General features: G+C 33.2%; 1 protein-coding gene across 5 annotated transcripts in view; it reads left to right on the forward strand.

Annotated features, from left to right (window-relative positions):
- The first annotated feature begins 5,759 nt into the window (after positions 1–5,759).
- The window catches only part of LOC123561286 (TRAF3-interacting protein 1-like), a 36,201-nt gene continuing 27,882 nt past the window's right edge, over positions 5,760–14,078 (forward strand). For all 5 annotated transcript variants that reach the window (XM_053553368.1, XM_045353539.2, XM_053553370.1 and 2 more), the window contains exons 1-6: positions 5,760–6,031; positions 8,687–8,755; positions 9,191–9,239; positions 9,651–9,763; positions 12,641–12,760; positions 13,192–13,380. In XM_053553368.1, the coding sequence (XP_053409343.1) occupies positions 5,909–6,031; positions 8,687–8,755; positions 9,191–9,239; positions 9,651–9,763; positions 12,641–12,760; positions 13,192–13,380 (663 nt within the window). In that variant the 5' untranslated portion in view covers positions 5,760–5,908. The remainder of the gene's footprint in view (positions 6,032–8,686; positions 8,756–9,190; positions 9,240–9,650; positions 9,764–12,640; positions 12,761–13,191; positions 13,381–14,078) is intronic.

Consider the following 14,078-nt stretch of genomic DNA (forward strand, 5'->3'; position numbering starts at 1 on the left):
GTGAATTTTACGCCAATCAGGTGGAGAAATATGGCCGATACTACAAATTTCCGGTATCATAAGTATGATTTAAAGGAATTTCTACCCGTTAAATAACGGATCAAATGAAAACGATGGGTGCACCTGGAGCGCAAATGTGTCTATGTTTTAGCACATGTGTCCATTTAGCTGAGATTTGTGCCGTTTATTCAAACACTTCTGTACAGTCCGGCGGGGGAAGGAGATTTTTTACAGTTTTTGACAATATCGCCTCAAATGTTGTGTTTATCGGGAACAAGTAACTGTTAAAACACTTTTTATGTAAAGGGCTACATCTTAAAACAAAGCGTGTGTATTTTCGTAGATTTATTCAGAGTTGTTTCTGAAAAATCGGCCGAAAACCTAATGCAACGCCGTTTCGAGTGGGTCGCTATGCAACGCAATCAAGTGGATACCGTTCTGTGTCTTACTTGCGAAGTCTTATCCGTCTTAAAAACAGTCATTAAGGCCTAACAATGAATAAATTTAGAGAGTTTTATATCATTATAATGATCCCGCCATTTCTAATACATTGTACTTTTACATTTTTATGCTCGCTTAACATTTAACATATTTTTGTGGACATTGTCAAGAAACATCAACACAAAAAACATAAAGCAAGGATGAACACCGAACAATATCATAAAGTAAATAATAGTATTAGTTCGTTAAAACAAGAACCATTTCACTGATATTTATCTCCTCCGCGAATGGTACTGAACAGCATACTAAAGGCGGATTGACTCTTTAAAATCAGTATAGTTACAGTTGGTAAATTTTAGTCCTTTAAAACCAATACATTGCGATTTCATTACTGTTATGCATTTAAGCTGTTCATACAAAATAAATAAAATTTGGTCCATGATAAAAGTATTGATCAGTTGTTTGTATATATTTTCATTCATATTCCTGGTGAAACGTTCATTTATTTTCAGAGAGATAAATCACAGAGACCGTTAAAATTGGTCAGGGAAAAGACAAGATTTTCTTTTTGTCCTCCATAAAACAGAAACGACGTAATAAAACTCTATGGTCGCCGTTCAAAAATGAAAATACAAATGAAATACAGACACCAATAAAAAAAAAACGGACCAGCAATTCTAAGAGAGACGTGTCACCAAGCACACGATTAAAAGCGTTTTCTCTATGTGCTCAAAGTGAATAAAAAACACACACAAAAACCCCCCGAAAATTCTGCTAATTCCAACTTCAAGCACCAAAATATCAAGAAAAAAAACCCTGTTCACAATAAGGAATTAGAAGAAAGAGTTTTATCTGATGAAATGTTTGAAGAATTAACAAAGGAAGAGACAGATTTTTTAGATATAGACATTGCAAGCGACAAGGCTGTCCTGAGACAACTTTCTGAAGCAAAAGATACATTATTTTACAATATTTCTAACTCTTATCAAATCGAATAAGTACCCCTTGGCAAACTTTATTTACAGACAGTTAAATAGTATAACTGTGACACGTCTCTCTTAGTATTATTGCTAGTCCGTTTATTTTCTTTCACTGGTGTCTGTATTTCATTTGTATTTTCATTTTTGAAAGGCGACCATAGAGGTTTATTACGTCGTTTCTGTTTTATGGAGGACAAATAAAATTTTGTCTTTTTCCCTGGCCAATTTTAACGTTCTCTGTGATTTATCTCTCTGAAAATAAATGAAGGCTACACCAGGAATATGAATGAAAATGTGTACAAACAACTGATCAATACTTTTATCATGGACTAAACTTTATTTATTTTGTATGAACGGCTTAAATGCACAGCAAATCAGTAATGAAATCGCATTGTATTGGTTTTAAGGGACTAAAAAGTAACCAACTGTTACTATACTGATTTAAAGAGTCAACCCGCTTTTGGCATGCTGTTCAGTACCATTCGTGGATGAGATAGATATCCTTGAACTGGTTCTTGTTTTTACAAACTGTAACTATTATTTACTAAATGATCTTGTTCGATGTTCATCCTTGCTTTATGTTTTTGTGTAGATGTTTTTTGACAGTGTCCGCAAAAATATGTTAAATGTTAAGCGAGCATAAAAATGTAAAAGTACAATATATTAGAAAGGCGGGATCATTATAATGATATAAAACTCTCTAAATTTATTCATTTTTAGCCTTTAATGACTGTTTTTAAGACGGATAATACTTCGCAAGTAAGACACAGAACGGTATCCACTTGATTGCGTTGCATAGCGACCCACTCGAAACGGCGTTGCATCAGGTTTTCGGCCGATTTTTCAGAAACAACTCTGAATAATTCTATGAAAATACACACGCTTTGTTTTAAGAGGTAACCCTTTACATAAAAAGTGTTTAAACAGTTACTTGCTGCCGCTAAACACTATATTTGAGATGATATTGTCAAAAACTGTCAAAAATCTCCTTCCCCCGCCGGACTGTACAGAAGTGTTTGAATAAGCGGCACAAATCTCAGCTAAATGGACACATGTGCTAAAACATAGACACATTTGCGCTCCAGGTGCACCCATCGTTTTCATTTGATTCGTTATTTAATGGGTAGAAATTCCTTCAAATCATACTTACAATACCGGAAATTTGTAGTATCGGCCATATTTCTCCATCTGATCGGCGTAAAATTCACCATTCAAACAACGTTGGAACCACTTGATCTGATAAAGCTATGGCCAGTGTGATTTGCATGTTGCCAAGGTGCAGATGTTAAATTCACAAACTCTGAGTGTTGCAGATTATACAGAAAACAACAAAGATACAGGAAAATGAGACCCCTTATAAATGACCAACAGCTTTTTCCAGAGAATTGCAAAAAATAGTTGCATTTCTTTTGTATAGGCCACAATTGGTTGAATGATTACCTGTGGTCAGTAGATGACGGTATTGTTTTTAGGGGACAGTAGATGAAAGGTTAAGGACACAGTGACCTAGAGACTTAAAACGGTTTCTGCTCAGTTATTAATTAAGTCATCAAACTTTGTAGGATGACTGACAATGGTTAATAACTGACCGCTATTGTTTGTAGGGTCAGAAGGTCAAGATGACAGTGACCTCAAGACTAAAACGCTCCGTAAGTAAAGAAGGCTTTGCCTACACTCCACAAACTTTATATTAAGATTATTGCAGTAGAAGACTCCTTCAATGTTAGGGATCATTAAGTCAAAGATCACTGAGGTACGTCATAGTGATTTCAAGGCTGAAATGGGACAGGCCATAATGGTAGTACACGTGGTCAGAGACCACCAATTCAAAAAAGTACAGGGAACTTCCTGGGAATGAGGTGTTTATACCTGAGAATAAGGTAGCGTCTGTGCGTTCTGATTGGTCAGTCATGTAAACAAACCCAAGAAGTGATTATTTTTTTTCAAAATGGAATATTTTTACAGTATTACATCATACATTTTAACAAAATTTGCTACGTTTTATGTGTATTGAAAAAAAGTTTTATCAAATAAATTTCTCCCACCATGACAACGATGTAAACAGGGGGTCACCTCATTCACACGAAAATTACTTAAAGTATCACTATTCATATGTTTTTTGTCCGATATTTTGATTGAACTAAGATAGTTCTTGAAAAAAATGTCATTGGATATACATGTTTCGATTAATGGAAGGCTGTACACGCCATAATGTTATAATGGAAGTCTATGGGAAAACAATTGGTGTTCTCTAACCACATGTTTTACAAACAGCTTGTTATGTTAAGTAAAATAACTTTACTTGTGCATTAACTTACAAGTTACTTAAACAAATTGAAAATAAGAATAGAAAATGCCCTGAACCTAGAGACATTACAACATTTTAACCAGTTACCCATACATGCTACCCCACCATCGTTTTTTGTGCATGAAACAGGAAGCGCTTCAGTTTCAGAAGCCTACCATACCTCTGTTACGTGTCTAAGGCACCTTTTTACAGAATTGTTCTGTATAAAAGTCTCATCTGAAAGAATGTTTGTAATTTTAATTGCAGAAGTTGGAATCAAACTAATGACTGGTTTCACTTTCTTGCCACTGAATCTTTATTTAAATCTTAGGCTGAAATAAATCTGCTTCTGTCTAGATATACTTCAGATTATCTCCCTTTTGTCTAACGCGGTGAGAGTGCAAATGAATCTTCTGAAAGTTATATCTGGTTATTTATATAATTATTAACCTAAATGTTGTTGGCTATCAAATTTAAACTATATCATAAAAAGATATAGTTTCAGAAGCCTACCATACCTCTGTTACGTGTCTAAGGCACCTTTTTACAGAATTGTTCTGTATAAAAGTCTCATCTGAAAGAATGTTTGTAATTTTAATTGCAGAAGTTGGAATCAAACTAATGACTGGTTTCACTTTCTTGCCACTGAATCTTTATTTAAATCTTAGGCTGAAATAAATCTGCTTCTGTCTAGATATACTTCAGATTATCTCCCTTTTGTCTAACGCGGTGAGAGTGCAAATGAATCTTCTGAAAGTTATATCTGGTTATTTATATAATTATTAACCTAAATGTTGTTGGCTATCAAATTTAAACTATATCATAAAAAGATATATTTGAAATTTAACATTTAAGACCCAGCTTTTAAATGGCTTTGTATGAAAGGGAAATAACTCAATATCAGTCAAGTCAATGAAATAACTGCATGCTTAAAATTAAATATAGTGTGTTTTAATAGAAGCTGCTTTTATAATTCTTGATCTGTAACCATGCAGTGAAATAAAATAACAGATGATAATCAATATAAACTTTTTAATGATGATAAGCTTGAGTACTCTATGCTTGTGACATAATTACAAGCCAGAAAAGATAAAGCAATGATTTTTCTCTAGAAGCCCAATGTCTTAAGTCATGGCAGTTATTTTTACAAGATACTTCTGTACATGATGTACATCTGTGTCTTACATGTGAAGCCAACCTTCATCATATTTGGTCAGAGACCACTAATTCAAAAAAGTACAGGGAATAAGGTAAGTGTATACCTGGGAATAAGGTAAGATTTGTCCGTTCTGATTGGTCAGTCATGTATACAAACCCAAGAAGTGGTTATTTTTTGCAAAATTGAATTTTTTTACTTCATTAACAATGTTAAATCTTTATATTTTGACAAAATTTGCTACATGTGTATTGAAAAAAGGTTTTATCAAGCGAATTTCTCCGGCCATGCCAACAATGTAGTCTCATTCACAAATTACTTAAAGTATCACTATTAGGGTTTTTTCAACCAATATTTTGGTGAAACTAAGATAGTTCTTGAAAAAAATTGTGATAAGATACACTTATTTCGATTAATGGAAGGCCGTACATGCCATAATGTTATAATGGAAGTCTATGGGAAAATAATTGGTGTTCTCTGACCATTTATTAATTAATCCATCCATCCATCCAGGTTATCCCATTCACACAAAAGTTACTTATATAAAGTATCACTATATTTTGTATATTTTGGTGGAACTAAAATAGGTATCTAGTTGTTGAAAAAAGCGTGGTTTCGATTTATGGAAGGCCGTACACGCCATAATGTTATAATGGAAATCTAGGCTATGGGAAAACGGTGTTCTCTAACCTGTAACTAAATACACATTTATAATTTAATGTCAACCAAGTTTTAAATTAAAAAAAAGAGTTAGCTATCATTGTTCTATATCCTATATGCATCTGCTTTTCTCTTACACTTACGAACGTATTCTCATGTATCATTGTCGTCTCAAGTTACTATGGCAACTATGTACATTCCATAACGGAAGTAAGAATTGCGTATGCTCGGCGAATTGAATTGTGGGATTGAATTCCGTACACATGAAAACATAGCGTCGAAGAATAAAGTCGAAAATAGTGTATTATTTAATTTTCTGATTGCAAAATGATAAATTGAACAGTTATTTCTTAACAGTACAACAAATTGTGGAAAATTATCAATATGGATCCAAAGATAGCGAAGAAAACTCAGGATACACTGGGAAAATTCATCAAGAAACCGCCGTTGACGGAAAAACTTCTGACAAAACCACCGTTTCGGTTTTTGCACGATGTTATGACATCTGTGAGTTCAATATTAAAAGTGCAAAAGGCTTTGCTTAGTGTAATTTATAATATGTGCGCTTTTGAAAGTAATCAAGTGATGCAAACATTTTTGTTGTCATCAAAAAATTCTACCCGAAATAAGACTGTTTACTAGCGCTGACAGCCTCTGTGGCATAGTAATAAGGAAACTTGGGCCTCTTTGGCCAAGTGGTTAAGGTCTCTAACATCGAATCACTTGCCCCTCACCAATCAATGTGTGTTCGAAGCCCACTTGGGCATTGAATTCTTTTTTTGAGTAAACCGGCTGGATGGTTTATGGAAGTTTGGTGGTTCTATCAGGATGCCTGCCCGCGGTGAAATAATGCACGAAGAGGCATCTGGGGTCTTCCTCCACCATTAAAAGCTGGACTGTTGCCATATGACCTATAATTTTGTTTGTGTGACATTAATAACAAAAAGAACTGCCTCGATAGCCTAGTGGTAGAGTGTCCGCTTCGAGTGTGGGAGGTTGTGGGTTCGATCCCTGGCCGTGTCATACCAAAGATGTGAAAAATGGTACTTGAAGCTCAGCATTAAAAAATGGAAACTGGCCTCTTTTTCTCATACCCTCGTGGTGATGGATTCCATCACGAATGAGGTGTGGAGAGTGATTAATACAAATTTAAGAACTTCCTTCACAATCGACATAAAATAAATTATGTATTAAACTAAACTAAGAACAAAAAAGTATGAACACTTGTAAACACGAATTTTAATGACTAAGTAAAGAATGATCAGCCCTATCTTAATGGACAGTTGCTTGTGAAGCCCCAAACCTATGGTTACTTATTTCTGGGGTCAGTCTGCCAACATTATATTGTTTCCCCTGCCACAACAAAGAATGATAATTTTCAACAATGTTCAGCATCATATGATTATTAAACAGCAATATGTCATTTTTTGCCATTCTGAAAACAAAATTTTCTTATTTGTCATTTTTCTGTGTCATCCTTTCACCATGTGTTACTTGGAGAAATTCATGGGTAAAATGCTTTTTATTCAGTAACCTTGTCAATTTTAACAAAAAATATGCATCAGTTGGCAACGTCAGCATTGGAAGTAAGCAGCCAAATAACTCGCGCGTACCTTAAGATTTAATGGGAAGACACCATGATGTATGGCAATGCTGATGGCTATAAATTAAGGCATCATTTATCTAAATTTTATCATTGAAAGGTATTATGATATATATATATATAATAACATGCACTTCCAGTGTTGTCTCAGACCTGGAACAACTGATAGGGGGACTGGAAACCGGCATTTATCTTATCTTATGCTGTCGTCCAATCGAAGCATATGCCGTAGGTTATTCTGCTATTACTCAAACACTTACGCCTTACAGTTTAACTCGTCATTTCAGTGAAAATCTGGGAAAGCATTTGTTGAATTTTTTGTTGAAAACAAAAGTTCTGCCATGAAATTATTGCCAGCATCTGTTTTTAAATGGAAAATATCTACATTAATGTTACTTTTCGCCCTGTGAAAATGGCTAAATCTAGACTTGTCTTACCCAGAGAGAAAGATGTCGTTTTTTACATGATATTTGCCTTGTTGATTCAGAGTATTTAGAACAAAAAAATTAGGACATATTTTAATGAAAATAGCAAGTCAAAACTGTAAATTGTTGCTTGAAAATATTTGTTTATGATATTGCTCTGTTCTTCACCATTTAAATGCGTGTTAAACCTAGATGATTTTCTGCGGAATACTAAATGTAACTTCGTTGTCTGCCTTTAAAAAAAATATTGTTATTTTAATTTAAATACATTGTATTTTTCACACATCAGTTTTAAGATTAAATTTATTAAACTAATTTTTGGAGTTTAAACAACAATTTCGTTTGAAACATTCCCTACGTTCAAGAAGAATGTTTGTTTCTGTATGTAGAAATCTGACATTATAAACATTAATTATAATTATGGCTCTACAGGATTAAGAAAAGTGTCAGATTTCTGTTATTTTCCATTTTTTTTATTCAAATCCAACAAAAATCGGCCCTTTGATAAAGGTTTGAAGTTACGTGGTAAAATATTTCTTCAGGGAAGTAAGCTCGAGTTAATTCATAATAATTAAGCATATCACCACATGCAGTCGCATGCTGTTTTTGCTTCAGAATCCCTTTAGATCAATCTCTGATCATCTAAATATCGCCACTTAACATGTGACTGGTAAACCCTTTGAACAATAAGTGTTATAGCTCCATGATTAACATGAGGTAATATGCTAATTATACGCTAATCGATAGTGGCGAAAACAAAGTATCGATCGCTAACGACTGGTCGATATTTACAGGTATGGACGACAGCATAATACAGATAAATGTATTGATTTATACAGAGTTTCTACTCCCCGTATTAGACCTTCCTGCTCAGACCAGATGCTGTATTTGGCACTGGATATATAAGATACCTTCAGGAATGATATTTATTTAGTAGGCAACACAAATTAATAAAAGTAGTGACTCTATATAAAGGTTCAGAAATATACACCAGTGAAGTGAAGACTTGATATGAGAAGTTTGAGAACTGAACTTTAGTCTTTAATAAATTCTATTTTGTACATGCACGTAATCTAAGTTGTTCTATTTAAAACAGTTAGAAAGTAAGTTTAAAATGTGTTCTTGTCTTTATAGATAATTAAAACAACCGGAGTCATGAAGGGTCTGTTTACAGAGTCTGAGATGAATTCAGAAAATGTAAAGGTGAGGAACTCCAACATTTGTTCTTTTTTTTTTTCATATTTTTTCCTGCAAGCACTATAGATCCATTTATGATAACTGTGAAAATTTTGCTGGGTTTAATTTTCATTGGTTTCATGATTGAGAAAAAGCCTTACATTTTCATGCCCATGAAATTAAATGATTACAAAGTTGCTTAAAATGTATAAATGAAAAAAAAGAGAAAGAATATAATATAGGATTGTAAACAGTAAAACTTCTGATTTTATAATGTACATTTGTAAATTTTTGTTATAGCATGAGGGTATGAGCTGCAGCAACAAATATGCTGAACGAAGTACATATATACCTGTTACCAGTGAATTCAAAAATGAATTCAATTTTGTTGTCTTGAAGTAAAAAAGATATTGTATTGGATGTCTTACATTTATTTAAGTGATATTACATTGAATATTTCAGGACAGAGATAGCAAAATAGCATTTTTACAGAAAGCAGTTGATTATGTCAGTAAGTATCATCATTGTATTAATAAATTTGATAAGTATCAGCTTCCATGAATGATTTCATACTAGGGAAGTCATTAAGTTATGCCTTCAATGTATTACCAGTCATGGCGAAATACCGTCGGACAGTCTGACTTGTCTGACAAAATGTGGCTAGGTCCGACATGGAGGATCAGGGCGTTGAACTTTATATTCGATACAGTACAGTGCAGATCAGTTTTTACTACCACCGAAGTGTTTTACAGCCCAGTTTTCTTATGAACTTGAAATATGTAATAAATACCTTTAATATCATTTTTTTACACATTTTTTGTTTGTTTGTTTTTGTTAAAGATAATTCACCGTAGTTTCAGTGATGTTAAACATTAGCTTATACTATCTTCATTATTTAATTACTATTTTTATTTATTTCTAGATGCAGCTAGTTCTAAACAGTTAACTGTGAAACCTGCAAAAGTTGTGGCTGGCCATGAACCAGAAAAAACAAATGAATTTCTTCAGGCATTAGCTCAGGCAATTAGCTCAAAAGTAAGTTTGATTGTACCAGTATACTTTTTGTGTATCAAAGTTTATTCATAATTGTCACTAGTTAACCATTTTGACAGCTCCTTGTAAAGAGTGCTACTCTGGGTAACACGGTATGACAGATAAAGCAAGATACTGAACACGCTCCAGTTTCAGTTTTCTGTAATGTTATATTATGTCAGTGTCTCTGACATATAGCCATCACTGGTCCGTGATACAATATGTTACTAAGAAGACTGATGTTATTGACTTTAGTTGGAGGACTCCTGAGGAGAGAGGGATATAAGGCCTGGTAAAAAAGCTTTGTTTCTGCTGGCAATACCAACCCTATTATTTTACCTTATACCTCAAAGTTTTTATTGCACAAAATAAAATACTAAAATTCATAAAATGACAAAAGGTTACTTCCCAATGATACCAAACTAATTTTCAATAACAGTAGTATTGTACTTTACAATATATATATACACAAGCTTGTTAATAATGAATTACACACATCGGTGAACAATCTTGTCTGGAGCCTTTACTATATTGCAAGTAAATGAACTATGAATTGCTGTTTTTAGCCTTGGACCGTACTTCCAGCTGTTAATCTGAAAAAGTATGTTTGCAAATCCTGTGAATATTTCAAAGAAGTAGGTGGAGTTCAGATAATTAGGGGTGTAACGATACATCGAACTATCGATGCATTGCGATACTAAGTGTCCCGATAGCATGCATCGATAGAAAAGTCACGATCCAATAACAATCGCCGATAGTTCCTTCAACAATCGATAGTTTCGATAGTTTTGAAATTTTTGTAAATCAGAAATAATTTATAATTTAAAACCAGAAACTGAGCCAGCTTTCATTGCGCCTCGGAAAATTTAACGTTCTCCATTACAATAATTACCTCACGAATTAAACTACCATAAAGGGCTGAACATCTGTGATGATAATTAATAAATTTAGTTTCTTATGAAACTTTTGATTTAATATTATTTAAATAACCTGTAATTTTAGATGAGAAAGTGTACTAATGGACAGGGTAAAAGAAGGCTATATACTTGTATTATACAGCAATCTGTTCGTATGGCCCTTCATTTAGTGCTGTAACTTAATCCGATCCGTTTAATTTTCGTCTTTTTGATGCTTTGGGTTATTAAACATGTTGACATTCGCACAAAATGGCCGATTCATTGAGTTACCTATGCATAGGTTTATTGTTTTACTTATTTTTCCGAAGCCAAGGAAGCAAGAAATATTTAATGTTAGAATTATTTCTGTCGTTTACAGTTATATACAAACATCTAATGTGTGTTTAACAGCAATTATAAACAATGCCGTCTCTTAACTGTGTAACATGCCAGTTGTAAGCTTTACTGTATAAAAATGATGGCCGATAACTATTGCAATATATCCAATAGTACCTGCAATTAGAATAGTATCGCAATAGTTTTTAAGCACTATCAATAGTATTGCAATAGTCAAAATTGGCCTCAATAGTCACCCCTACAGATAATGTCCTGAGATGTGTAATTCATAGTTGACAAGCTTGGGAATTTTACCTGATTCTGTGAAGTTTAAACTATGCCCAAAAGTTCAAATTATGCACCTTGAACATGCTTCAAGGAGTTAAATATGTAATTAATAATAGACACACTTTAAAGATGTTACTATGCTCAGGTAAATATCAATCATTGCATATTAATTAAACCTAAAGAAATCCTCATCAAACAGTTTTAACTAAGCCAAAGTAAAAACAAATGTGTTTGCTGCAGTCACAATTAATGTCTGTATAGTAACATTATTTGTTCCAAACAAACTTCCATATTTTTGGTGGCGTAACATATTCATACTGTGTATGTGTGGCAGCTGTAAAAAGTCTACAGGAACTTGGATTCAAGGTTGTTATATTTTCTGGTCTTTGGGGATCATGGAGTTTGTTCAATACCTATGTAACAGAGTTCTGCTTAGGCTGGTGCTAGGGAGTGTAAGGCGTGTTGCACTTTCTATAACCTTTTATGAACAGACTCAATCAAACTGAGTCTGCTATTACCTTGCTTAGTTGCTTCTGTGCTTCCAAAGGATCTTCTTGTAGATTTTGTTACACAGTTATTAGTATGTAGCATTATTACATTACTCACAAACATGTTTATTTTACTGTCACATAGATAGTATGTGATAATTTTTCTTATATTCTAATTCAGATATGAAATTTCAGCATAATATACCTTTAACATGTAAAGTTTATGCACTGATGTTTGTAATTGATAATTTACAAGCTTATTATAAGGTATTCTGCTATTTGGCACTGTTTGAATTTATATTAAAAATTTAAAAAGTAAAGTATTTTGCGATTTGGTAACATTAAAATTTATATTCAAATCTCCATGTATTCATAAAAATTTATGTTTGAAGAGTTTTTGAGATACAAAAGAACAGTCTGAACTAAAGCAGTTCTTTAGTTCTTTCACATGCCCAGTGTAAAGCATTGATACATTGCATGTGTAAATAAAAGCCACATTGTAGAGATTTAAAACAAAAAGGTACTAATATTCATTTTACATGAATATTTATTTGATATATATAAAATATTGTATAATGCATTGAATATAACTGATTGCATCCAAATACAATCACTTACTATGGTTGCATGACTCACTTGTTGATTAATTACGCAAGAACCATTTACTTTGTTAACTCCTCAGACTATGGTATCACCATGAACTATGGTAAGAACACTTGCTGTCATAACTTTGCTCCCTGTGGTAGCAGCACTCACTATTGGGAGCACAAACTTAACTGCAGACACAAAGAGAAGTTTGAGCTAAATAATTCAATATGAAGTTGAGAGCAAGAGGGATGTTTAATGAATTTCTTCCACTTGTTTTTGCCTAGGTAAACAATGAAGAAGTACTGGATTCAATGAATAACAAAGGTAAATCAAGTAAGAAGGAAGAAAAAGAGGAGAAACCAAGAGAGAGAGAAAAGAGTAGTGACAGAAGAAAAAAGGATGAGGTAAGGCATCTTACAGTACTGGCAAAGATTTTAAGCCAATTTATATTGTTTTATGTTTAATCATACATCTGTAATTTTGACATGATTTGAAATTGGCTAGAGTGCTTTATTGATTAAAATAGGGTGTCCTGACCAATCTGTAACTTCGGTATTAATTGATGATGTCATGATTAATGAAATACTGCTATCTTTGTGATCTAATTTGCAAGATACAACCTTTAAGCCACTTTAAACTTTTTTCGCTTAAGAAAGATCAGTGACAGAATCTAAATATTCTAAATGATGGATAGTGGCAAAGAAATGCTTGTAAAGAATAAAAGGAAAGTCATTCAGTTGTTGATATTTAAGACATGTTGTTAGAATATCCTAACAACTTGTTCTTCCCAAAAATGTTTAAACATTGTATAATCTATGAAAATAATTCTGAATAGGATAAAAGAAGTCGAGACCGAGGCGAAGAAAAAGAAAGAAGCAGAGATCGTGAAGACAGACACAAAGAGCGCAGTAAAGATCGTGATGAAAGACACAAGGACAGAGATGAGAAGCATAAAGACAGAGAACACAGAGATAGAGAGAAGGACAGGGAGCGAGAGGGAAGACATAAATCTGGAAGGTCTAGGGTAGGTTGTAATCATAATATTATGTTCCTTTAGAAATTGAATATTTGCATCACATTTTATTGTGCATCAAATAAGTTTTTACAGATGTCGTGGAAACATTAAGCTCTTATCCTGTGACTTTTATGCCATTTATGTAGAATAGAACCTGCCTTTGAATAGGAACTCTAGAATAAGTTGACAAAGGTTTAAGGTAGGCATTGTATAGTACTCTGTGTATAATACAGATGAGATGGCTTGTTCTTCAAAATGGGTATAAAGACCATGTTATTTAGTTTGAGTCGCATAAACTTGTGCTGTGACATCATGAAAATGTAAACATTTAGAGGAAAAGGTAAAGGTGCAAGTGAAACTAATAAAGGAATATCTGAGAAATTTATGGGTAAGACAGCTTTGTTATCAAGGTAGAAGTTGAAGACAGACATTCTGTAAAAGATTTTAATTTTCTGTCTAAGTTAATCTTTTTTAAATCATTGGAAGTGTGACTTTTCAAGGTAGGTTTTTCAATTTCATGTTAGTATATTTAAGCATTTAGCTATGACCTTGATATAAATGAAAGTATAAAATACAGTACCGGTATTATCTTCCAGACATGTAAAATGGCATCCTATCGATGTTCTATGTTGTATCATTTAAACTATTTATTTTATGCTGCCAAAATGTGCTTATTTGCTCCAGGTTGAAGCTAAACCTTTCCTTCA

This window comes from Mercenaria mercenaria, chromosome 10, assembly GCF_021730395.1.
Source record: "Mercenaria mercenaria strain notata chromosome 10, MADL_Memer_1, whole genome shotgun sequence".
In the NCBI taxonomy this organism is placed as follows: domain Eukaryota; kingdom Metazoa; phylum Mollusca; class Bivalvia; order Venerida; family Veneridae; genus Mercenaria; species Mercenaria mercenaria.